The sequence below is a fragment of the Giraffa tippelskirchi genome, chromosome 1 (genome assembly GCF_054371585.1).
Source record: "Giraffa tippelskirchi isolate mGirTip1 chromosome 1, T2T-mGirTip1v1.2.pri, whole genome shotgun sequence".
In the NCBI taxonomy this organism is placed as follows: domain Eukaryota; kingdom Metazoa; phylum Chordata; class Mammalia; order Artiodactyla; family Giraffidae; genus Giraffa; species Giraffa tippelskirchi.
The window spans coordinates 3,405,384-3,430,000 of NC_137275.1; the positions used below are offsets into that span (position 1 = coordinate 3,405,384).

Here is a 24,617-nt window from a genome sequence, read left to right on the forward strand (position 1 = left end):
CTCTGAGGACCCCTCTGCTGACCCCTGACAGCTGTATTTGGGTCACCTGGGCACGCCAGCGGATGCTTGGCCGGATGGCCACCCCAGGGTCAAGGCCTAACTCTGCTGGGCGAGGCCTGGTGCCTGTCCGGTGACCGACCCGTCCCCGGTCCGGTTAACTGCTCTCTGCCCGGGTCCCGGATCCCAATAAAGCCCCTTCGTGGGGCAGTGGGCAGGACCCGGGGGCCTGCCGCTCCCACCCAGCAGGCCTGCGGCTGGCCTGGGCACCCTGACCCCAGCGGGCAGGCCTTCCTCCCTCCTAGCCCGGAGCAGAGGTGCCCCGAGTGTGCTTGGCGGCCCCCCTCGAGGTGCCTCAGAAAGGTGTGTGTTCTTGGGTCGAGACGGCAGAGCGGGGCCTGGGGCTCTTCTGCGGCCGTGTGGCCGGCCGGGCTGACTCTGACTTGCTCTCTGTCGCCCGCAGCTGGTACTGCGAGCGTCGGTACCAGTAGCTGCCTGTCCCTGTCCCAACACCCAAGCCCTTCTTCCGTGTTCAGACATCATTACATCCCGTACTTCCGAGGTAAGGCGTGCGAGGCTGCAGGCTGTGCCCCCGGGCCACCCGCAGAGCGTCCGTGTCTCGCTGTCCTGTGTCCGCTGCCGCATGGCTTCCCCGAGCCCCTGTCTCATGCCCGTGCTCCCCGCTGTGTTTTGTGTGTCCAGCTCTGTCGGTGTGTCCGTGTTCCCAGGAGGCAGCCTGTCGTGTCAGAAAAGCGAGCGGCGAGGCGGGGAGAGGGTTCTAGGACCTACCCAGTGCCCACCTTGGGCTGGCTCCAGTGCCTTTACCTAAGTCATCCCGTGTTATTCCCCCCTCGGCTCGGCGGGCGGGGGGACTGCTCACCACAGTAATCGGAAGGTGTCCACGGCTTCAGTTCATGGTGGCCGGGCAGGAAGCACACCGCCTCGCGGCTGCGGCTCCTCCCAGGGTGCAGACCTGCCTGTCTGCCCCACCCCTGCCTGGGCACGTGTATGTGAATCACTGCAGGAAAAGGGCCAGTTCCTGTCCTCCTGTGTTATGGACTGAATGGTGCCCTCAGATTCATTTGTTGATGTCCTAAGCCCCAGTGAGCCTGCGTTTGGAGAAAGGGTCTTCAGGAGGTTATTAGGGTTGCATGAAGTCATAAAGGTGGGGCCCTAATCCAAAGGGATGGGTGGCCTTTTTGGAGGGGGAACAGTCTCTCTGCGTGTGCTCAGAGGAAAGGCCGTGTGAGGCCAGAGCAGTGTCTTCAGCCGACGACAGAGGCTGCACCTGAGACCCAGCCCTGCCAGACCTTGATCTGGGACTTCCAGCCTCCATTCCTGGGAGAAACGAATGTCTGCTGTGCAAGCCAGGCAACCGAGGTGCTTTGTTACGCAGCGCCAGCTGACTGATACACCCTGGAAAGACTCCCAGAGCACAAGAGGAGCAGTGGTGGTCTGTTGGTTCTCCCAGAGTGAGTTAGGGTCCCCGTTCCTCACGGCTGCTGAGTGCAGAATGTTTCAGGAGAAACTTCTGACCCCAAGGGACCGGAAGAGACCAACCCAGCGGGTTAATGCATCAATGATGGTCACCCATGCCGGCTCCTTGGAACTTGGACGGTTCTCACATGCATCACCATCACCTGTCTGAGTGACCTCGTTAGTCTAACTGAGAAGAGAGCCCCTGGTCAGTGGAGTGCCTTCCCCTCCTCTCTGTGGGCCTGGTCCCGCAGCTCCGACTTTTTTGGATGTCCTGGCTTTTCTGAGAAGGAGCAAAGCCCCCAGATCTTGTGAGCAGGAGAGCAGCGTGGATTGCGTGCATCTGTGTGGACAAGGGTGTTGGTTGGCCGGGGTGTGCCCTCACCCAGAGGTGGACAGAAGACTCACTGCAAACTGGAGGGAGCTTGACGTTTAGACGCGTCCCCGCAGGTCACCCAAGCAGGTGCCCCTTCTTCCTGTCTTGAAGGTCAGAAATCTGAGCACATGGCTTTCCACCCGCCTGACATGGCCTTGCTTTGGGGTCCCTGACAGAGGTATGGCCCAGAGGCAAGGCCGGGCAAGCTGCCCCACCCTGAGAGCTCGGCTGATCGCCAGGGAAACGGCTTTGTCCACATCCATCCAGGCGGCCCCGGTGACTGCCCTTCCGCTCCTCACCAAAACATGGCTCAGAGACTGTGTCACAGCCCCTCCAAGGGCGTCCCTGAGGTCGGGGTGGGGCACGGTGCCCTGCTGTCTGCTCCAGGTGGGCACTGGCTGCACGGTGGGCCACCCTGCTTCCCTTCTGCCTGCTCTTTCCCCCAGTTCTCTTTGTCCAGGAATCAGGCAAAGTCCCCACCCTCCTCTCTCGTGCAGGATGTGGGGGGCACCTGGCACCCCTGGATCTGCCCGCTGCCGACTTCCAGGGCCACCTGTGACCTCAGGAGCCCCAGCCTCCTTCCAGGACTCCCCCCTGGGGAGACGGAGGCACAGGGACAGCTCCCTGGGCCGGGCCCAGAGGCGGGCCCTCGCTCACCAGTGCGTCCACCTGCAGGCTGTGGGACCGTGCCTTCTTCCCAAGGCCCACAGGGTCTGGTGCATCGCAGCCTGTGGGCACTCTGTGGCCAGCCATGCCAAGGGCCAGCTGCCTTCCTCTCAGCTGGTCACGGGGCCTGGTGTCCAGTTGCACTCTGGGAAAGCCTTCTCCTCTCGCTCCTCCCAGCAGCTCAGCTTCCTTGGCTGCCGAACTGGAGATTTTCCCTCCGGATGATGCTACAGGTGGAGGGCTCGCCCAGGAGGGACCAGCACTTGCCCTGACCTGTCCACATGCCCCTTCCTCCCCACCTCACCCCTCCATTCCCAGACACACTTTCCCACCGTGTCCTGGTATTCGGGGCCACCCTCCTGCCAAGACCAGTGTGCAGCATAGGTGCCCGTGGCAGCCATTTGCACTTTAGTATGAATTTCAGTCCCTGGTGTATCTCCCGGGACAGCGTGAAGTTGAAGCTGACCTCTCACCTGTTAAGAAGCAGGCCGCAGGGACCGGCAGGTGACTGCAAAGAGAGGTGATGCTGGCAGAACCATGCTGCTGGGCAGTAAGGGGAAGGGACCCGTGAGCCCCCCCACCCGGAGTGTGAGGGGGGAGGAGGGGCTGCAGAGCTGGAGCCTCTGGTCGGAGCCCCCTTGCCCACCCACTGGCTGCGCCTGTCGGCACCTCTTCATCTCGCCCCCTCTGTGGCCATCCTCCTGGTGGCCGTGGTCGGCCCAGGTGGCCTGAGGCAGCAGGCTGGGCAGGTGGAACCCACGTACGTCGTGGTGTCCCATGGGAGCCCTGCAGGGGCTGGGGGCTGGCCTCGCCTCTGGTCACCTTGAGAAGATCCACGGAGCCATGTGAGGGCACTCCCGAGGGCTGAGTGTGGACAGCTGAGCAGCAGAATGAAGGGCGGCAGAATGAAGGGCATGGTGCTGGATCAGAAAGCAAAGTACAAACGTCCACATGTCCACACCCATGTGATAAGCCAATGGGGAGAAAAGACCAACTCCTGGCAGAAGAGACCCCAGTGACTCACGGGGACCCTCTGCCCTCCTGGAGGGGTGCCCGCCTCCCCGCCATCAGGTGGGAGCTCTGCCTGGCAGTTTCCCCGCAAAGAGTGCAGAGTGCGGCGGGAAGAGGAGCCGGACATGGAGAATCCTGGGCCAGCACAACCTCGGCCACGGGGTCAATGTCAATCGCAGTGCCAGGTCACGTGGACGGCAGCACCCCGACATGATGGGGGGAGGGCGCCTCCCCTCTGGGCTCTTCCCCCCAAACCCGTGACCCCGTCCAGTCATGAGAACACACCCAGCGAATCCTCCCTGAGGGGCAGTCTGCCAGACGCCCGTGCGGCACTTCTCAAAGCTGCCCAGGTAGTGAGGTGCCTGGAGGGTGAGAAGCGGTCACAGCCCCGGGGGGACGTGGGGACTATGTTACCTGGCGTCCTGGATGGGTCCCAGGGTACCCAAGGGACCCGAGAGGAAAACGGATGAAATCCGAGTGAAGCAAGGCATTTGGACAACAGCGGGGTGGCGATGCGCCGGCTGCATGTAAGGTGGAATCACGTGGGGTTCGCAGGAAACCTCCGTGTCACCCGGAACTGCTCCGCAGCAAAGCACTGACTCCGATGGGCAGGGGAGATGGCCGTTCACGGGCTGGGACTTCCCAAGCTCTGAGATGGTTCCTCCCCGAGGTCCTCATGTCTCCCTGAGGGCGCTGAGGACTGTCCATAGCAGAGGTCAGAAGCGACCTCCGTCCTGACCCGCCTCCAGGAGAAGTCACACATCTGGGCACGAGGGACTCTGTGTCTTTTCAATGTTGCCGCATGGCTGGGTTGGCCTCTGGCATTCTCCCATCCCTGGGGACATTGGTGGGGGGGGCATTTGGCCACCAGAACCCAAGGGGAAGGCAGTGCCCAGGGCTCGGTCTCTCCAGGACCCCGGGCCCTGCAGAAGGCGGCCGTGGGGAAAGTGCTCTTCAGGGCCCCACGTGGGGTCAATGTGAGGGTGCGCTTTACCATGGATGACATGGTGACCGGGCAGGTGGGCATGTGTCCAGAGAAGGGAATGGCCGGCTGGGCTGTGTCCTCTGGGAAGGCTTTGCACCTGAGCCTTGACCCAGGCAGAGTCTGGACAAGCGGGGAACATTGGAAAGGGGGTCCCCCAGGGGTTGGGGGAGGAGGGGCGGCGAGCAGAGACGGATTGGGTGAGGTCCTAGTCTTAGAGTCTGGTGACCAGTGAAGATGGCAGGTGTGAGGTGGGTGTGACCTGTCCCCAACCCCAAAGAAAGCCATAGTCCTCCTCAGACACATGTGCGTACACACACACATGCACACACGTGCACGTGCAGCCTAGCCTGAGGCTCCCGAAGGCTCTGAGCTGCGCTGGAGGGCGGTGCTAATGGAAAAGCAGGCTTCACACCTCCTCCCCGGGGCGGGTTGGGGACAGTCCTCTACCCGACTTCCGTCCGCGCTGACAGGTGAAATTGGTGCCCTAGCAGGAAGCTGCTGGAAGCTGCAGTCAGTCTGGGGAGCTGCCTGGGGTCTGCTGCGTCCACCCTGCCTCTCGGGCCCCTGGGGACCCCCGGCACACTACCCCTGGGCAAAAGCACCCCCCAAGCCCATCTACACTCCACCCCCATTAGCCCACCTCCAGGTCGGCCCGCCCTGCCTCATCACGTGTCACCTTGGGGTCCTGTGACTCCCAGTCCGGGGTGTTTTCAAGTCAAGGTGTCCCTTTCCTTTCACCAAGCTGTCATGTGACGTTTCCTGAGCTGAAGGGGGGCAAATGGGTTGTGCCTTTGTGTGTCTTGCTGAAACGAGCCGTACGCCTCTTGTGCTGTGTTCAATGCCCATCGCACCCTGTACACGACCCCACTCCTTCAGTAGGTGTGGGGGTGGGGCGGGGAGGGTCACCGGGTGACCACGGCTGTCTAAAATCTGTGACTTGATAATCCAACCTTGTCCGCAAAACCTGAACTGACAGATCCAGATGGGATAAAAGTCGGAGCCAAAATCAGAGGGCTCTTTCCCTTCAATCTGGCAAAAAAAACCAAAAAACAAAAAACACTGCTTTATTTGGGAGCATGGCAGCTGAAGAACACCAGTTGCCTCTTTTTCTCCTGATACAATTGTCCTCAGTGGCTTTTAAAAGACAGATGCTAATGAATTCTGGCACTTCAGTCCCCTGTTCGGAATGGCTGATTTGTGAATCCTCCAAGAAATCAGTGTCTTTTTGCACAAGGATACTTAGGAAAAGGTGGGGGCGCTTAGTCTTGGTGAATTTGTGATTTTCTAGATTTGGGCAGCAGCCTGGCCGTGCGCCCTCCCAAGGAAAGGGGGACTCTGTCGATGGCCTGGCCAGCCGTCCTGGGAACTTGGAAGCAGGCTGGGCCCTGCCCTGGACGCTCCTGTTCCCCAACCCTGGGGGAGGGCGGTCCCTTGAGGTTGGATTAACGAGTCGTGGGGCCCCATCTGGAGGTGTCAGCGGGGAGCCACACTCCCTCCCCTGGGCAGAGGGTGCGGAGGCCCCACCAGGCAGGGGAGATGGGCTTCCGAAGCTCTCACGCTTGAAATGCTCTCCTCTGCTTTCCCCTCCTGCCTCTGTCTGCTGTCCGCGCCCTTCCGTCTGGAGGCAGTGAAAGTGGCCGGAGCACCCCCAGCCTCTCCGTGCTCTCAGACACCAAGCCTCCCCCCTCCACCTACCAGCAGGCTCCTCGCCACTTCCACGTCCCAGGTAGGCGCCCAGGACGCACAGCCACTCACCAGGCAGACGGTCCGCCCCTGAGCCAGTGTCTGCCGTTACCTCTTGGGAGTCGCATGTTCCCCAAGCTTCTTCACCCCCCACCCCCCACCCCCCAACTCTGAGATGCTTTAAAAATCCACAGATGGGTGGTGTGCACATCCCCAAACCGGCACGTGTTTGAGTCTCTCCCGAAGCCCCACAAACACCCGGGAGGTGCGGCTGCCCTTCCGGGAGTGGACTGGAGACGGGCCGACCGGGTCCCGGTTGTCACTGGACACCCGCTCTGGCCGCTCCAATCCTCTGCTCCCTTCACAATGGTGGGTGGCATCTGGGCTGAGTGCAGCTGATGTGTGTGGGGCCTGGGCGCCCATTGCTGAGGTCCCCGATCCTTGCTGGGGACTCTGGGTGACGGACTGCTTGCTGACAGATGGCGGGAGAATGGAAACCATCACAGTCTGCTTGCTCACCCTGCTGTTTCTCTCCTTTTTTTTTTTCTTTCTCCTTTCCCAGACACTGGCGTCAAAGATAACATCTATAGGAAACCCCCCATCTACAAGCAGCATGGTACATACAGTCGGATTCCTCTGCTCCTGTGTTTGCCCTGCATGCCTGTCAGTGCCTTTGCTTCGGAATGCTTACTCTTGCTGTGCTTTGATACGTGATGAGGAGGGTACCGCGGGGGGCTGCAGTCTGAACATTAGATATGTGGTGTTTGCTGGTGGGATCCCGGGCGGCCCCTTTGTAAATTGCAGTGGAGAGTGTGTCCAAGTAAGCAGCTCTCTGTGTGTGTAAACCCAGGGCTGACTCATGGGCCGGGCTGCGGATGAGGGCTTGTACCCGCGAGCTGGTCCCCGTGTGTGGCTTCGGGGTTACTGCTTTGAGGGGAGCAACCAGGCTGACTTTAGCCCAGATGACGAGAGACGGAGGTGCTTGGACCCCAGGGTGACCCAGCCTGGTCTTTAGAAAACAGCACAAACCAGAATCAGTCCTTTAGCCCTCCGTGAGAATGTTAAGTCTTGTGTTTTGAGAATCTCTGATGATAGAATTAACGACTTGGCCTTTGGTTAAAAGGATTTCAAGCCTCAGCAAATAGGGGCAGGCGATGTCTGCTGGCGAGGGTGTCTCTCCCCCCACCACCCCCACCTCTGGTTTCCCTCCCAAACATGACCAGCCATCTCCACTCCACTGAGCCTGCAGTAGTCAGGTGTTCAGGGGACAGAAGGCTCCAGGTCTCACCTGTGTTTTGTTAGAGTATTTCTAGTGATTTGGGATGTGTTGCTTGACCATCCTGAGCCTCTGTTTCCTCGTCTGCAGAGCAGGACCGATCCTCCATCCTGCCTTTTGGACAGGCTGGTTGGGAGGACCCGGGTCAGGTAGTGAACATGAAATCACATTCTAAACTGTCGAGGGCTGTGCACATGATGCAGGATTGTTATTAAATCCCTAGAGAGACGGGAAGGGGAGATCCCATACTTAAAATCCTTGCCCAGATGCATCCCCAAGATGGCCACGACCCCTGTTGACCACTGGAAGGATGCTGTGGGGTGAAAGCTACCAAAGTGTGTATTCTGGACTTCCCCGGGCAGTCCCGTGGTTACGATGCCACGCTTCTAATGCAGGGGGCGTGAGTTTAATTCCTGGTCGGAAACTGAGATACTGCATGGCATGCAGCAGGGCCAAAGAGAGTGTGTTTTCAGGGCTTCCTGGGCTTCCCAGGAGGCGCAACTGGTAAAGAATCCATCTGCCAGTGCAAGAGGCGCAAGAGATGCAGGTTCGATCCCTGGGTCAGGAAGATCCCCTGGAGGAGGAAATGGCAACCCACTGCAATATTGTTGCCTGGGAAATCCTCTGGACAGAGGAGCCTGGAGGGCAACAGTCCATGGGGTCGCAGAGAATCAGACACGACTGAGCATGCGCTGGCTGGCTGGCTGGCTGTGGCTTACTGACAAGCCCATGGTCTGTCTGTTTTATAGATTGTCTCCTTGACTGCAATAGGCCCTATGCTTTCGGTATTTCTCCCTTTTCCCAAGAAAGTAAAAGATGACTAGGAACTCCTGGGCTTCCAGGAGGTGATGCCTTTTACTGTTGCCCCTTGATCAGAGAAGCAGGGAACCCAGATCTTCCCGAGGGATCAGAGAGGGCGGGGTTCGTGGGCACCAGGACCCTCAGAGGTTGTCCAGACCAGCCCCCTGTGTCACCCGTGGGGAAGCTGAGGCACAGGAAGGAAGGAGCAGGCAGAGAGTGAGGTCTTTCCATCAGGGCGCCCGTGCTCCGGCCTTGAGGCTGTCCTCGTCCACGGGGAGAGCTGACTGACTTGGCCTTTCATCACCCGGTAACACGTCACTTACACACACAGGTTAGGAGGACCGGCCCCTAGGAGGGGGCTAGGTGGTAAATCAGGTTATGAAATTGCTCCCTAGTGTCTGAGGGAGCCCGATGATCCGAGACAGAGAACTTCTCACACTAAGTCCCTTAACTGAATCGTGCCACGGAGATTCAGTTTACCTATGTCTGTTTTTTTTGGCTGCACCATGCAGCTTGCAGGTCTAAACTCCCCCACCAGGGACTGAACCCATGGCCCCTGCAGAAGCACAGGGTCTTAATCTCTGGACCACCAGGGAAATCCCAGTTTGTTCTTACCAGGGGTGATCTTCATATTTTTTTTTTTTAAATCTGGATATTTGCACCTCTTCTATCGAAAGGCAAGTGAATTCCTATCTGAACCCTGAGTAATGACCCAAACTCTTTTAACGATGTAGAGCTTGGGCTTATTGATTACTTTATGAGATGAACCTTATAGAGCGCCTGCTCCCTGCCAAGAGTTCAGCCTCACGGCAGGAAGAACACAAAACAGTCAGCCCCTGCTTTACTTATAAAGGGGCCGTGAGAGGGGCAGGCGCTCTCAGGGCCACGAGTCCTTGCGTCCAGCTTTCCGCGGACAACCCTCAGAGTGTGATGGATGGGTGTGATGGGGTGCATTTGAGATGTTTTCATTTTAGAAGATTTCCCCATCTAGCTGGACCATATCTGCCGGAAGTGCCTCGGGGGTGGGGCATGCATGTGTGTAGCATGTGTGTGTGTGAGCATGTGAGTGTGTGAGCATGTGAGTGTGTGCAAGTGTGTGTTTCAAGTCCACGTGCAGCCCCTTCTCCCCACCTCAGCAGCAGACCGACCATCCACTCATCTCTCAAGGGAGAGAGGAACGCACGTCAGGCTGGAGAAGCTGTCAGTTTAATCTCCTGATTTGCCGGAAACAAACTCGGGGTGGTGACGTTGAGCTCCTGGACCATTTAATTAGTTTGCTATGTCACTACTACTGGGAGTGGGGTTCGAACCCACGCAGACACATGTCCATTGGATCTTAAGTCCAACGCCTTAACCTCTCGGCCATCCCAGTGGTAAGAACACTGGAGTAAGTTGTCATGTCCTCCTCCAGGGGATCTTCCTGATCCAGGGATCGAACCCGCATCTCTTACTTCTCCTGCATTGGTAGGCAGGTTCTTTACCACTTGGGCCACCTAGGAAGCTGAATGGCAACCCACTTCAGTGTTTCTTGCCTGGGAGATCTCCTGAATAGAGGAGCCTGGTGGGCTACAGTTCACGGGGTTGCAGAGTCGAACTCGACTTAGCGGCTAAACCACCAAGTCACTTCAGTCGTGTCCAACTCTTTGTGACCCCGTGGACTGAAGTTGCCAGGCTCCTCTGTCCATGGGGATTCTCCAGGCAATACTGGAGTAGGTTGGCATGCTCTCCTCTTAATTAGTTTAAGATGATATAATCAGTGAGCTTTAAAAATTTATGGGTTTTAATTAATTTATTTACTATTTAACTTTCTATTGCCAAATCATCAAAAGTTTTTAACTTAGCAACACTTTTTTCTGGTGCCTTCATCCCAGTTGTGTGTTTGGGGAAATGAGCCTACAGTGTGAGGATGGCCAGGCCTGGGGACTCGGCGAGGGGCAGGCAGGGGACACTGACATTCAGGACGAGGGTCAGGGTTAGGATTAGTGATTGAGTAGCTGCCACAAATGCATCGTGTGTGCTGGGTTCCATCTCGACATAGCCCCATTAGTTGTTGTTCAGTTGCTCAGTCGTGTCTGACTCTTTGCGACCCCGTGGACTGCAGCACGCCAGACTTCCCTGTCCATCACCAACTCCCGGGGTTTACTCAGACTCATGTCCATTGAGTCGGTGATGCCGTCCAACCATCTCGTCCTCTGTCGCCCCCTTCTCCTCCTGCCCTCAATCTTTGCCAGCATCAGGGTCTTTTTCCAAGAGTCAGCTCTTCGCATCAGGTGGCCAATGTATTGGAGCTTCAGCTTCAGCGTCAGTTCTTCTAGTGAATATTCAGGACTGATTTCCTTTAGGATGGACGGATTTGATCTCCTTGCAGTCCAAGACAAGGAAGGGTGTTCATGGCAGATACCTTTACGGCTCTGATGGAGCCGCCTCGTGTGGACAGGAAAGACACACACAACCCCGTTTCTCTCCTTGTCCTGAACCGACCTGTCTGTTCCTGACACCCCGAAACGGCCCGCTACAAATTAGCTGCACAGTTCGCCTCTCGTTTATTCCTAGTATTTCAGACCTGTGAGCTGAGCTCCTCATATGTGACAGTATCCATGTTCATCTCACGTGATCCTCTTCACGTGTGGGGGCGGGTGGGTGTCATTTGCCCATTTTACAGATCAGGAAACTGAGGCTCAGGGCCGTTAAGGGAGCAGCCCGCAAACCACACAAAGCGCCGGGGTCCTTTGTGTCCCTGAGCCCATTTCTGGAGAGACCCCCCACCATGTGTTATGCGGCTCTGGAAAACCCCTGTTTGGGTCTGGTTAGCTCGTGCACACCTCTCGGAGCTGGAGGCGTTTTCAGAGAAAGCTTGCTGTATGTTGTTGGTGGGGTACCCCCTCGTCAGAGGTGGGGCACTTCTTTGAGCCCTGAGGTGGCTCTACAGCCAGAGCTGTTCTGCCCTCATGTGACCCCCAAGGCTGTGTGGAGTCCTCAGACCCAAGAGGTGGATGGGGGGCACGCTGGTCCCTGGGATCCGAAGTCTTGGGAATCTCACACCCTCTAAAGCCCTTAGGCTGGGGCCACTTAGTTGTTTGTGCATTTGCAAGTTACCCCAACTGTGGCTATCCCTGCAGGGACCTCAGGGCTGCTGAGGGATGAGGCTCACTCACTCTTACCAGAAGAGCCAGCCCTGGAGGCCGTCTCTGGGCCAGATGGTGACTGAGCTCTCAGAGCCCCCAGTAGCCGCTGGCCGGATTGTCGCTGAGGCTGCTGCGCCAGCCGCCAAGAGTCCCGGCTGATGCATGGCCCGATGCCCGGGGCTCTGCTGCCCGGCGACAGCCGTTGTCTGGGCAGCAGGAGTGCCCACGCCGCTGGGCGTGCATCCGCCTCTGTGCCCCGTCCCCCGCCGCCCTGTCACGGTGCCCCGCACGCAGGCTTGGCACCTGTTGGCCTCTGTCGGTGGAGAGAGCGAGGTCTTTCTTTTCACGTTGCAAACCGCTGTCTCTCCCGGGAGAAGGAGAGCGTCCAGAACGGTCTTCAGCTGTGGCCTTATCTTGTCAAGGTCCTGTAGCCCAGTCCCCCGTTTCCAAGCTCTCGGGTCTGATGTCAGTCTTGTCGGTGGTGGTGCACAAGGCAAGGTGCTCCCAAAGGCTAGAAGGTCTGAGCCCTCCGCAGGCTGCAGGTAAGGAGCCCACCCTGGGCGCGTCCTCCGTCTCGACGGCTCGGTCTCCAGCCTCGGCCTCCGTGGCAGGGGGCGAAGGACCCTGGGGTCTTCCTTTCATGGTTCTGTGCGTGCGTGGGATCAGTGGTTTAGCTCGGGACGCACGGGATAGGTCGTCACTGAATTGGATGCTGAGAACTGTCGGCCTTGCTCTTGTGTGATTTATTTCATCATGTTAGTTTGGAGATGATAACGTGAGCCCAGCTGAGTGACCATTCCCACCCCCCCAAAAAAAGGGAAACGGAGAATACAGGCACCTCTTGACTTAGCCCTGGAGAGTCTGCTGAGTGGCGGACGTTTGCACGCTCTCTCATCGAGCCCACCTCCGGTTGTGTGTTGCACCCCCTCCTTGCTCTTCCTGGAGTCCTCCCAGGGGCATCGCTCACTCACCGTTCTGTGTCTTGCGGGCAGTGAGGTGGGGCAGACAAGAGGAAGGACTTTGGAGTCAGACCGCCCAAGTTCCATGTCAGCCTCTGCCACCCGCTGATCTGTGATCTCGAGAAAGTCACGTCAGGTCTCTGAGCCTCAGTCCTCTGATCTGAGAAATGGGTCACTTGGGGATGAGCAGTAAAGTCTGTAAAGCTCAACCCAGCCGAGTCTGACCCACCGGGGGCTGGACCACGGGGCCCTTCTGTTGCTTTAAAGTTAAACTTGGAAGGTAGAAAGCGTGATCTTCAAAATGCCAAGCGGCCAAGGAGAGGTCAGCCGGATTGTTAATGAGACATCACTTCACACACCTGCTCTTGTTTTAGCAAATCCTATGCAAGGACCCCCAGCCCCCATTCCTGCGGGGACGTTCCCAGCCGATCTGGTTCCTCAGTCATCAAAAGTACAAGTGCTGGCGGCTTTTCTGTTTTGTTTCCATTTTGAGCGTGACTGTGAAGTGGGAACCAGGACGTGCAAACCCACCACCGACGGTGCGCTGCCTTGACCGACTGATTTTTCCCTTCCAGCCGCGAGACGATCTGATGGGGAGGATGGAGGTTTCGACCCGGATAACAGGAAGGTAATGAGGGGCAGACCCGGTGTTGGGGGGCCTTCTCCAACTTGAAGCCTCAGCTCCTCCTCTAGGTTCTGCCCCTTAGGGGTCCAGCATGGGCCACATGGACCAAATTTAAGGAGTGGTCCCACCAGCCTCCTTGCACTTAGTAATAGTACCTCTTCTACTGAAGTCATCGTTCTTTGCTATGTAACTTGAAAGTGAAAGCATTAGTCACTCAGTCGTGTCCAACTCTTTGTGACCCCGTGGACTGTAGCCCACCAGGCTCCTCTGTCCATGGAATTCTCCAGGCAAGAATACTGGAGTGAGTAGCCATTCCTTTCTCCAGGGAATCTTCCAGACCCAGGGACTGAACTCAGGTCTTCTGCATTACAGGCAGATTCTTTACTGTCTGAGCCACTTTTGGTTCTTTAACCAAGGAGATAACTGAAAAGAAAGGAAAATAAATCTTGAGTCTACCCTGGCTCAAGAGCTAAGACCCTTTGTTCGTCTTTAAGGAAGGTGGATGAGTGTGGCAGGAGCCCAAGGCTGACTTACCTGATGCCCACCACGTGTGAACTCACTTGCGGCCCTGACCTCCTCAGCCTCAAGTCTCCTCATCCGTAAAATGGGGGCAGTGCCACTACAGGTCAAGTTGAAATTCACAGAGCTTCTGTTTTTTTCTCAGCAGAAGACCAGCTGGCTGATTCTCAAGGGGGAGGCAGACACGAGGACCAACTCTCCAGACCTAGACAGCCAGTCTTTGTCCCTCAGTAGCGGGACTGACAGAGGCCCTCCCCAGATGGTGCCAGGGGACAACTTCTACTCACGTGAGTGGTTCTTCTGAGCAAGAGGCCGTCGGTGCGGCACGAAAGGCCTTGCAGAAAAGGGGCCCTCGACCTCGAGCTGATCCCCCCCAGATCTAAGCCTTGCTGCTTAAAAACTCTGAGAGCACACCTACAGACAGAAGGGCAAGTCGGGTAGGAAGCAGACCCGTAGCCACGCACTTTCCTCAATGGCGTCCAAGCCAGCAGGCTGCCCGTGGGCCATGCCAGTGTCCCTCTGAACCCTCCACGGCTGGGAGGAGGCTGGCTCAGGCTCCTGGGGTCCTCGGGGGAAAAGGGCTCCAGGCTGGAAGTGAGGGCCTGTTTTCCTCCGGAGCAGACGGAGCATGGTCCAGGTGGTGAGTCCAGACTCGGGGCCAGGAGCAGCGCTGTCCCATGTTGTGTCCAAGAACGCTGTCCCGAGCGGTTGTGTGCCCCTCCTGAGCAAGGGGCCGGGAGCCGGGACCCCACGTCCTCAGGGAGTGAGGTGGGACAAAGACCCCCATCTGCCTGATCCAGGGGATCGTGACACTCGGTCGGCATGCCCTTCAGATGTTGAGCAAAACTCCCCGTAATGCTTTTCATGTCCGGAGGCTGTGAATTACAGAGAAAACAGCAGCAAGCCGCTGTCTGGTGCACGCAGTAGATGACAGACAGACTCTTGGGGTCTCGGCAGCTGTGGGTGGGTTTCTGTGGACAAGCTGGAGGTTTAGTTCGTAAGTAGAGAAGGCCAGAAGGTGACGGGTGTGTGTGAGAAAGCCCAGGAAAGACACTGGCTTTGCCTTGAGAGAGGCCCGAGTGCAAGTCCCAGCTGGACGCTGACCTTGGGCCCATTATGCCGGTCCTGGGCCTCAGTTTCACCCGTGTGCCTGGCGGGGTTGTTAGCCACCCGGGGTGGGGAGGGGCCCTGCGAGCTGCCAGCGCTCAGCCTGGCGCGTAGTAGATGCTCAGCAAACAGACCACTTTTCCTCACCATCCTCCTCATCCTCATCCTCCCCACTGTAAACCGTCGCACAAATGAAGGTGTGTGTGTTTCAACAGGGGAGGGGGGCCAGGAAGCGCGGAGGTGACCGCTTGTTAAAGATGACGTCTAAACAGAGCAAGCGTCTGTCGTTTTGTGTGTGGTCTCTGTAGGCAGGCGTCCGTGCGCCCCCCGCCTCTCCGGCCTGGGCGGCTGCTGTCCAAATGGGACCCAGAGTCACTGCAGGGCCGACAACCTCATGGGAAGATCGCACTGGGGAAGACCCTCAGCAAGATTTGTTCACTTGGTGGCCCGGGGCAGGAAAGGCCGAGGCAGGCGGGGCAGGGGTGAGGGGTGCAGGACTGCTCACAGGAACAATTAAGGGCAGACCCCAACCCGGAAGCTGCAGCCGGACCGGACCCCCAAGCCCCTCTCTGCACGGGGGGGTGGGGGGGTTCAGGACTTGCCTGTGGCCCCAGGCCACTGGCCTTGACCGTGGCCCTTTCTGCGCTTTTCCAAATGCCAATTGTTTGGAAGGTGGAGACCTCCTACTGCACCAGCCGCCCCAGAGCACCCCCAGCAGCACCCCAGTAGCCCCCCCATGCCTCGAGGGCACCAAAGCATTAGCCCCCAGGCACGGACGCTGGAGTCCTCAGGGGGGCTTTGCCAGCATCGGTTCTTCCCTTGCTGGGTGGTGGGCAGGCCCGTGTCTGCAGGGCTGGGGGCCTCCCCTGGTCTCTCCTTGGGGCGGGTGAAGGGCAGCTGCTGTCCCCAGGGACTCCCTTCGTGGCCTGCCTCTGGCTTGGGGCTTAGGGGTGGGGGCACCCTCTGGGGAGAGGCCCAGGCGGGAAGAGCCGCCTCCTGGGGACCTCCGTGTGCCGTGCTGACCTGCCCTGTGACCTGGGCGTGTTTGCTCACCTCCCTGCACCGCTTCCTCATCTTGTGCCACACGAGTTGCCTTGGGGTCGTCCCAGGCGTTCCTCCCGGGCAGTAGACCCCGCAAGGCCTGGAGGCTGTGCGGCCGTTTTCGGCAATCACACACCTGCGAGGTCTGTGTCAACCCCATTCCTTGCTGCCATGTTCCCATCACAAGCTGCGGGGGTGCCCGGCCTGCAGGAATCGCAGTGTCTGTGCTGGAGTTCGTGCTCTAACTGGGCGAGCCCTCTGAAGTACAAACAACCTATGTCTGTGTTTCTATGTGTGTGCATGTGTGTATATGTGTGTATGTGTGTACACGTGTGTGTACATGGGTGTGTATGTGGGCGCATGTGTCTGCGCGCACATATTTGTACATGTATGTGTGTACGTGTGTGTGTTGTGTGCATGTGTGTGTGTGTGTATGTGTGTACACATGTGTGTGCAAACGGGTGTGTGTGTGCACACACATTTGTACGTGTGTGTACATGTGTGTTGTGTGCATGTGTGTGCGCACATGTGTGCATGTGTGCGTGTGTGCACACATCTGTTCGTGTGTGTGCGTGCGTGCATGTCCTCCTTCAGGGATGCAGGCTCACAATGATTGTGATAATGCTTCACTTTGTGATCGCTTCACTTTCTGCTGGTGTTGTGACATTGGTTCTTGCAAATGGGAAGCCCATGATGTCTAACCACTGCGCCTGTGACTTCATCTCTGTCCTGGTGATATCACTCTGCTCCCGTCATGCATGGGAATAGCAACGAGGACCCAGGCTGCTGGTCCTGCCTAGGTCAGGCGTGCTTTGCTTGCTGTCTGCCAGCCTCTTGAGAACTTTGGGTGGGATGAGCAGCACCCCTAAACTGAGCACAGAGGGGCGTCCACCTTCTTTTCTCGAGTTCCATCGAGTCTCACCAAGTGGCCCCCAATCGTGAGTCCATCGATACCAGTTTAATTTGCAGTCATTACTGAGCAAAGCGGTTTGCACACAGCAAGGCAGGCCCGCCTGCATCCCGGGACATCATCCATAGCGCGACAGAGGAGGGTAGGACTGTGACAGTCAACACAGTGGGCGCTCAATAAATGTTTGTTGAATTGAGATGAGCTAAATTCAACGGGTATTTATTGAGCACCCACTCTGTGCCAGACGCTGTGCGGGGCGCTGAGGGGGAGACCAAGAAGACAGGAGTGGTCCCCCGCCCTGGAGAAGTGTGCAGGGAGCTGGGACAGGCAGAGAGGCTGCTGGGAGCCAGCGCTCACACCCCGCCGCCCACCTGGGATCCTCCGTGGGCTCACAGGGGCCGGGCGCAACCTCATCCCACTCATGACACCATCAGCACATCTCACCTGAGGCTGAATTCATCGTTCAGTCACTCACCCATCCCTTCACCAAACATTAACTGAGCACCTACTATGTGCTAGACACAGCGCTAGGCAGCAGAGAGGAGGTGGTGAATAGGGCCCAGTCCCTGCTGTCCCGCAGGGAAGCAGATGGCTGAGAAACCTGTGTGATATCTCTCTCCTCTAAGGCGGTGGTTCTCAGCCAGCACGGCTGATGCCTCCAAAGAGGTCTCACTGAAGCACACGTTTTATGATAGAGTGCTTTTCTTTTCCTTTATGTGACACCTGGGGCATTATCTGTATTATGTGTGTACTTGTCTGGGCTTCCCTGGTGGCTCAGCTGGTAAAGAATCCGCCTGCAATGTGGGAGACCCAGGTTCAATCCCTGGGGTTGGGAAGATCCCCTGGAGAAGGAAATGACAACCCACTCCAGTATTTATGCCTGGAGAACTGCATGGACAGAGGAGCCTGTGGGCTGTAGCCCATGGGGTCATAAAGAGTTGGACATGACTGAACAACCAGCGCTTTCACTGGCTTGCTTTCTTTCATGCATGTAGTCAGCTGTATTATTGGTGAATCTGATTTTTGCCCAGGAAAGGGATGGTACTGATTTTCTGTTACAAGGAGAGGGCCTTGAGCCTCGCAGGATGAGGTTCGCAGGAGGAAGAACACCAGCTGGTGTGGACCCCTCCCCTGGCCTGGACCCTGTGGCCCGGCCTGCCGCTGCCCTCGGTGCCCCCTCCCTAGCCCTTCAAGTCCCGTTTCCCTTTTGAGCTTCCCCACATTCCCCCTACTCAGGTGGTCAGAGGGGTGCCGATGTCAGAGCCCCAGGCTGGCTGAGACCTCCTTGAGGACTCAGTGAGCCCTGGAAAGGACCCCGCCCTTCAGCAGGGAATCAGGCACGTGAGAGGAGTTAGGGTGGGCTTGGGGGTCAGGGTGAGGACCACTCTGCTTGGAAACCAGGGCGGCACCGAGGGGTGGTCCAGTGGGGGCCAGCGCTCCCCGCCCTGCCTGTGAGTTTGCCATCTTGTGTCACCTTCTATCTGTCCATCCCCGTGGAGTCCCGTCCACTTGTCTTCCGCCTGCTGCCCACCCAGGCAGGGCCTGGCCGGAGGCTGGGGTCTGAGACTGCTCCCTGGGTCGCCAGCCCCCACGCCCACCAGGGAAGTCCGGGAGACGGCACCTCTGTTCATCTGTGTCTCCCTGCTAACAGCAGCAGGAAAGCGGGTGTCAGGCCTGCTCGGAAGTGGCTTTCCTCGTCCTCTGTTAGTCCTTGGGAGTTTCCAGGCTGTGGAGAAAAAAAAGATTGTTCTCACGTTTCCTAGTCCGTGGCAGAAAGAGAGGGAGAACTGATTTGCGGTGTGCCAAGCCCATGAGAATTTCAGAGCACGGGGGCGTGCTCAGTCTGAGCATTGTGACCTGAGACCCAGGGGGCAGAACCCACGAGCATCACACCGATGGGACGTCAGTCCTGGCTCTCATTGTCAGACAAGCAAGAGAAGGCCCAGAGGCAGGGCACGACCGCCCAATCTCAACCAACCTTTGGTGAGGGCTCCCGCGCCCTGGCCCTGGGTGTGTGATGGGGGCACAGTAGAATCTGCACAGACAGTACCCCCACCCCAGGAACTGACAGTCTAGAACAGGGGTGGCGGGGGGTGGGGGGTGACACAAAGTCCAAATGAAAAGGTGAGACGTATGGCGCCTGCCTTTGCGTACTGGACGGCATCACCGACTCGATGGACATGAGTTTGAGCAAGCTCCGGGAGACGGTGAGGGACAGGGAAGCCTGTTGTGCTGCCATCCATGGGGTCGCCAACAGTCAGGCATGACTGAGCGATTGGGCGGCAACAACATAGCGCCTGCAGGTCAGGGGGCCAGCCCCAGCCCAGGGCTCCGGGGAGGAGGGTGCTAAGTGAGCAGGCTTGAAGAGGGAGGTATCCAGAGGAGACGGCCCTCCCCACAAAGGTGAAGCCTGGCTGCTGGGCTGTGAGTGGCGTGGGGGCTGGGATGTGCAGGGTCACAAAGGGCTCTGGGGGCCTTGGGAGGGCCCGGCCTGGCCTGCGAGTGGGGGGTGGACCTAAGGGTTCTCAGCAGAGCCCAGGCTGCCTCTGACTGAGCCTCCAGCAGGACTGTTGGGGTGGTAAAGGCAGTAGGAGGCGCAATGCGGTCATCCAGGCTGGGGAGGAGGCTTCTGGGGATGTCCTGGGGGTGTCCTAGGGGAGGACCTTCCGAGCAGCACAAGCAGCCTTCACCGGGGCTCAAGGCGAGAAGCAAGGTGGCCGTTTGGGAAACAGGAGGCTGGGGGCGGCGGTCAGAAGCCAGTGGTCCGTGTACGATGGCTGTGAACTTTCTCCTCTGTCTTCAGGGACCAGAGTCAGGGCAGCAGGGTTGCGAGCAGGAGACGAGGTTGACGGTTTTACCCATTTAAACGCAGACGGGCAGCTTTGCAGAACATAGACTAGAGGGTGCTGGGCCAGGGTGAAGGGGACTTCGGGGCCCAGATAAGCCACAGGGAAGCCCCTTGAGCAGTCTGAGCAGCAGGACTGGTGTGAGCGGTCAAAGGGGGTGCGTAGGATCAAGAATGATCATCCAGGTCGTCCTGGCTCAGGTTGGTGGGGTCACCTTTACTCAGAGGCGGGGCAGGAACAAGGTGGGTTCTTCATGTTGAGACAGGAGCCGGAGACACCCAGCAGGAGCTGCACCGAGGTGGATGGGCAGGCAGGGCCCTCAGGAGAGGTCTGGACTGGAGGCAGGGTCCCAGGGGCCCTTGGCTCCCAGGTGGGCCTAGGGTAGGGTGTGGGTAACCTGAGACCCAGGCCCCCCCTCACTGGGCGGGTTCCGGAGCGTTACTTTCTCCAAAGGGTCTGGGGCCCAGAGAAGCTGTGATTCTCCTGCTCAGCACCCACCTCTGTCCCCATCCTCTGCCTCCATTCCCCTTTTCTGCAGGACCTGGGGTGAGGGTGGAGAGAAAGCGTGCACAGGGGGAGCCCCTGCAGAACCCCAGGGATGGAGAGAGCCAGGGCTGGGAGGGGGATGGGGGAAGCCTGGGCAAGAGAGGCCCGAGGGGGCTGGAGGGCTCCGGTCAGGAGCCCAGCGTCCCGCAGGCGGCTGAGGGTCCCCTGGGGCAGAGACAGCGAGGAGAGTGGCCGTCCTGGCCTCTGGCTGGACGGACAGCCTGCCCTCTGCTCCCCACTCACATTAGGCCCCAGCAAGAGCAATGGGGGCTCCAGACGTCAGGGAGGGGACCTTGGCCCAAGAGAAGCCCCCTGGCATGTGAGGGCAGAGCCCCCCCGCCATTCCCTGGGGGCTGGCTGGGACTCTGCTCTCAGCAAAGGTCCCTGTGCTCCCCTGTGCTGGACAGGCTTGCCGCTAGCCTGGGGACTGGATGGGGTGTGACCTCGGATTTGTGGGCAGGGACACAGCCGTGCCCAGACCCTGAGGTGTCCAGATCTCGGGTCACATCTCTCAGGCCTCTTCTGTCCCCCCACAATTCCGCTCTGTGTCTCGCGGTACCCACCTGGGAGCTCTGTCTCTCCTCCCCCGGCCCCGGCAGGGAACACCTTATCTGGGGCCCTCCGTGTCCTTTCTCCCCTGAGGACCATCAGCCCCTGGGGGCAGAGCCCAGGGGGCCCCCGTGCATCCTCTGTGTCTGCAGCAGCCCCGCAGTAAGTGCCCGCGGGGCAGCGGGTGCCCAGGGCTTCCCTGAGCAGGGCCTTCCCTCGTTCATGGGTCCCAGCGTGGTGGGAGCACAGTGGGGAGTGACCGGGGACATGACATCACGTGAGGGGTCAGCGGAGACTGCTAGATCTGGGTGCCGGTCCCCCTGGGGGTGAATCCTGGCTTCTCCCTTGCTGTGTGACCCTGGGTACAAGAGCAAACCTCTCTGAGTTTGGAGTCGCCATTGGCTCGTCTGTGAAGGTGGGCATAGTGCAGTATTCCTGGCAGGAAGCACCTGGGCTTTGGGGCTCCAACATGAGCATCCTGTGGGCTGAGCCTTAGGGTGTCACGCAGAGCTGGTCGGGTCCACGGGCCAGCCATGGTGAACCTGAAATGGACACCTCTCACTTGCTTCTGAAGCCTGAAGCTCAGATCGCCCCAGGGGCCTCCTGCCCATCTTCCTCGAGGCTGAAGGGGGTTCCAGCCCCTCCTTCCTTGGATGGGGACACCGAGGTGCCGAGAGGGGACCTGGACCTGAGCAGGGCTGTGCCGCTGCAGACTTCCATATCCGTGATCAGTGGACCAAAACCTGTTCACTGTGCTGGTGAAGCTGACCAAGATCTGCCCAGGGGAACGGCTCCCTGCCCGTTATCCACAAGGCATCCTGGAGGGGCCGTGTTCTCGAGATGCACCTGAAACAGTCATCCACCCGCAAGGGGCCTCTCCGTGCCCGCCTGTTCAGTGTTTACTCTGACCTCGGGTGAGCCGGCCCAGAAGAGGGACAGAGCCAAGGAGTCACGCTCAGGGCCCCATGAGCGGTCCCAGCGGAACGCTGAGGGCAAGGCTGCCACAGGAGGGCTTCTGGGAGGAGGTGACAAGGGGGTCTGGTTAGGCTGAGCTTGGAAATGGGGCGTGGGCAGGTGTGCAGAGTCTCTAAGGCCTGTTGCAACTCAGGGTCCTGATTACCCAGCTGCCTCCTGACCTGCCTTTTCTATATGCCTTCTCTCTCCCTCTAATACACACACTGCACATACTCTTAAGGCCCGCTGATAGCATCTGACAGGCAGGCCCCTAGGAGACTCCCATGCCAGCAGAGCCTCACCAGGGCAGAGCTCCTGTAGCAGAGAGGGTTCCTGGGGGAGAGGGTACAGAGTCCCGGGAGCTTGTCTCATCCTCTTCATGAGTAATCACGTGACCGTCTGTAGCTCATTCAGGTTCCCTGGGCCTGAGCTTCCTCACCTGTAAAATGGGCTTATGTGCAATGCCTTGGCTTGTGATGGTCACGTAAAATCTCTGAATGTGTGAAGGGACCTTTTAACCTGGTGGTTCTGAATCCTGGCTGCACCCAGGATCCAGGGACCTCTGAAATCTACCGATGGCTGGTCCTATCCCAAGAGAAAACGATTCTGATGGGTCTTAATAGCACCCCAGGGATGCGATAAATGGAGACTCTTCGCTTCCTGCCTTCTCCACTCAGTACAATGGAAAAGCCCTAGAACAATAGGGTGGATGGCTGTAGAACTCTGGAAAGAGGAAGGCGGGCTGGCCAGAGACCTGAGGACATGAGGAAAAATGCAGGACCTGTGTCTCCCGCCTGCCATGCAGTGCACAGGGAGACCAAGTAAACTGCCCTCCCTGGCACCCAGCGAGGGAAACACTCTCCATCTATGGCCAGTGTCTCCCACCCCCACCTCAGGGCCCAGAGCAACCAGGAAAGCACCTTTCATCACCAGTGTGTTACCGGCAACGCCAGGTGGACTCTGAAGACCAGAAGAGCAGTTTAACAAGCATTCTGAAAACTAACTCGTCTTCAGAAGCACAGCCCATAATAAGCCAGGCCCTACATGTTAAACCTAAACAGGGGGATGGCCTGCTAACGGGGAAGACTTAAGTAGGATCCAGGCTTCCCAGCATAGTATCCTCATGTCCAGGATACAGTAGAAAATCACTTATCGCACCAAAAACCACGAACACAACTATTTGAATGAGAAAAGACAATCAGCACATCCTTGTCGTTGTTCAGTCCCTCAGTCGTGTCCGACTCTCTGCGACCCCGTGGACTGCAGCAGATCAGGCTTCCCTGTCCTTCACTATCTCCTGGAGTTTGCTCACTCATGTCCATCGAGTCGGTGATGCCACCCAACCATCTTATCCTCTGTCGTCCCCTTCTCCTCCTGCTTTCAATCGTTCCCAGCATTAGGGTCTTTTCCAACGAGTCAGCTCTTCACATCAGGTGGCCAAATATTGGGGCTTCAGCATTGTCCTTCCAATGAATATTCAGGACTGATTTCCTTTAGGATGGACTGGTTTGATCTTGCTGTCCAAGGGACTCTCAAGAGTCTTCTCTAGTACCATAGTTCGAAGCATATCCTAACACTGAAAAGAATCAGATGTTAGAATTATCTGAGAAGGATTTTTAAGGCAGTCATCACAAAAATGCTTCAACCAACAATTACAAATACTCTTGAAACAATCGGAGAAGGAGATGGCACCCTACTCCAGTACTCTTGCCTGGAAAATCCCATGGACGGAGGAGCCTGGTGGGCTGCCGTCTATGGGGTCGCACAGAGTCAGATAGGACTGAAGCGACTTAGCAGCAGCAGCAGCAGCAGCTTGAAACAATTGAAAAAGTTAAAAAAAAAAAAAAGTCTCACAGAAAGAATACAAGTTCTAAAACAAAAAGAATTCAATGGAAATGATGGAACTGAAAAATAAAATAAGCAAGATTTAAAAATTCACAGGTGAGTTCCCTAACAGAAGAGAAGGCTATGTCAGGGGAGAGACTCTGAGCTTGAAGACAGAACAAGAGAAATGATCCAACCTGAACAGCAGAGAGAAAATAGGAAAAAAGACTGAACAGAATCTGTAGGATAACACTTATGTCATTGGAGGCCCAGAGGGAGAAAATGGGTCCAAAAAATATTCACAGAAATATTGCTTGAAAACAAAAAATTTGGCAAAAAGACATAAACCTACAGGCTCAAGAAACTGAGTGAACCCCAAGTAGATTAAGCCCAAAGTTATCCACAACCATACTTGAACTTCAAAACCTGAAGACAGAAAAAACAATCTTGAAAGTAGTCCAAGAGAAAAGACACTTTTTACTCCCTACCAGGGACACCAGTGCGAATAACAGCCAACTTCTCCCCAGAAACCATGGAGGCCAGAGGAAGATGACACATTTTTCAGGTGCAGAGAGACATTTGCTGTCAATGTGAATTCTATCTCGGGTGGAAATATCCTTCAGAAATGAATGAGACATGGAGACCCTCTCAGACAAAGGAAAATTCAGCAAAGCTTTCACTGACAAACATACTTGTCTAAAGGACATTCTCCATACGGGAGTGATAAGAGGGCTCGGAAATTCAGAAAGGAAGAACATCCAAGTAGGTAAAAATAGAGGTCAACGTATCAAACTGTCTTTCATTTTGATGAGTTTCTTGAGTCACTGTTGATGATCAAAGCAAAAATTATAGCAGCATCCAATATGGAAGTTCAAGGCAGGTAGAAGAAAGAGCCAAGACAGTCGTAGTTGACGAGTCAGGAGAATGAAGTGGCCTGATGGAAGTAGGGTCTACACTCCCTGCGAGTGTAGGATGCTGAGACAGAGGCCGGCAGCCTGGGCACAGGGGGTTTAGAAGCTGGCTAGGCGATGGCAGTGCTTCCAGGTGGAGAATCAGTGGTTCAGAGCAGATAAGACTAGAGGCGAGGGCATAGCGGGTCCCGGGACCCTAAGGGGTGCCAGGCCTTAGTGAGTATCAGAATGCCCTGGAGGTCTTGTGAAACAGGCTGCAGGACCCCAGATCCAAATTCTGTGTCTGTAGGTCTGCGGTGGGGCCTGAGAATCTGCCCTTTCTGACAAGTTCCTGGGCGAGACCAGTGCCGCTCACTGGACACCCCGCTTTGAGACGTGCCGCCAGCACCCTTGGCTGATCAGGAGTTCCTGGGTCTCCGCTGAGGGCCCC

At 57.4% G+C, this 24,617-nt stretch overlaps 1 protein-coding gene and 1 non-coding gene across 51 annotated transcripts in view; one reads left to right on the forward strand and one right to left on the reverse strand.

The window, feature by feature from the left end:
- The window catches only part of ABLIM2 (actin binding LIM protein family member 2), a 161,358-nt gene that overhangs the window by 107,199 nt on the left and 29,542 nt on the right, over positions 1-24,617 (forward strand). For 9 of the 50 annotated variants that reach the window (XR_014078957.1, XR_014078991.1, XR_014079030.1 and 6 more), the window contains 5 exons: positions 461-559; positions 6,136-6,237; positions 6,757-6,810; positions 12,931-12,983; positions 13,645-13,786. Coding sequence is in view for 11 of the 50 variants with exons in the window: in XM_081576772.1 (XP_081432898.1) it covers positions 461-559; positions 6,136-6,237; positions 6,757-6,810; positions 12,931-12,983; positions 13,645-13,786 (450 nt within the window). In the remaining 39 variants the exon portion in view is untranslated. Of the gene's footprint in view, positions 1-460; positions 560-6,135; positions 6,238-6,756; positions 6,811-11,818; positions 11,939-12,930; positions 12,984-13,644; positions 13,791-24,617 lie in introns of all 50 variants that reach the window. The other 41 variants (XR_014078864.1, XR_014078878.1, XR_014078964.1 and 38 more) reach the window with 10 other exon arrangements.
- Positions 9,561-9,643, reverse strand: TRNAL-UAA (transfer RNA leucine (anticodon UAA)). Its single transcript has one exon. It is a non-coding gene; the product is annotated as a tRNA-Leu (tRNA).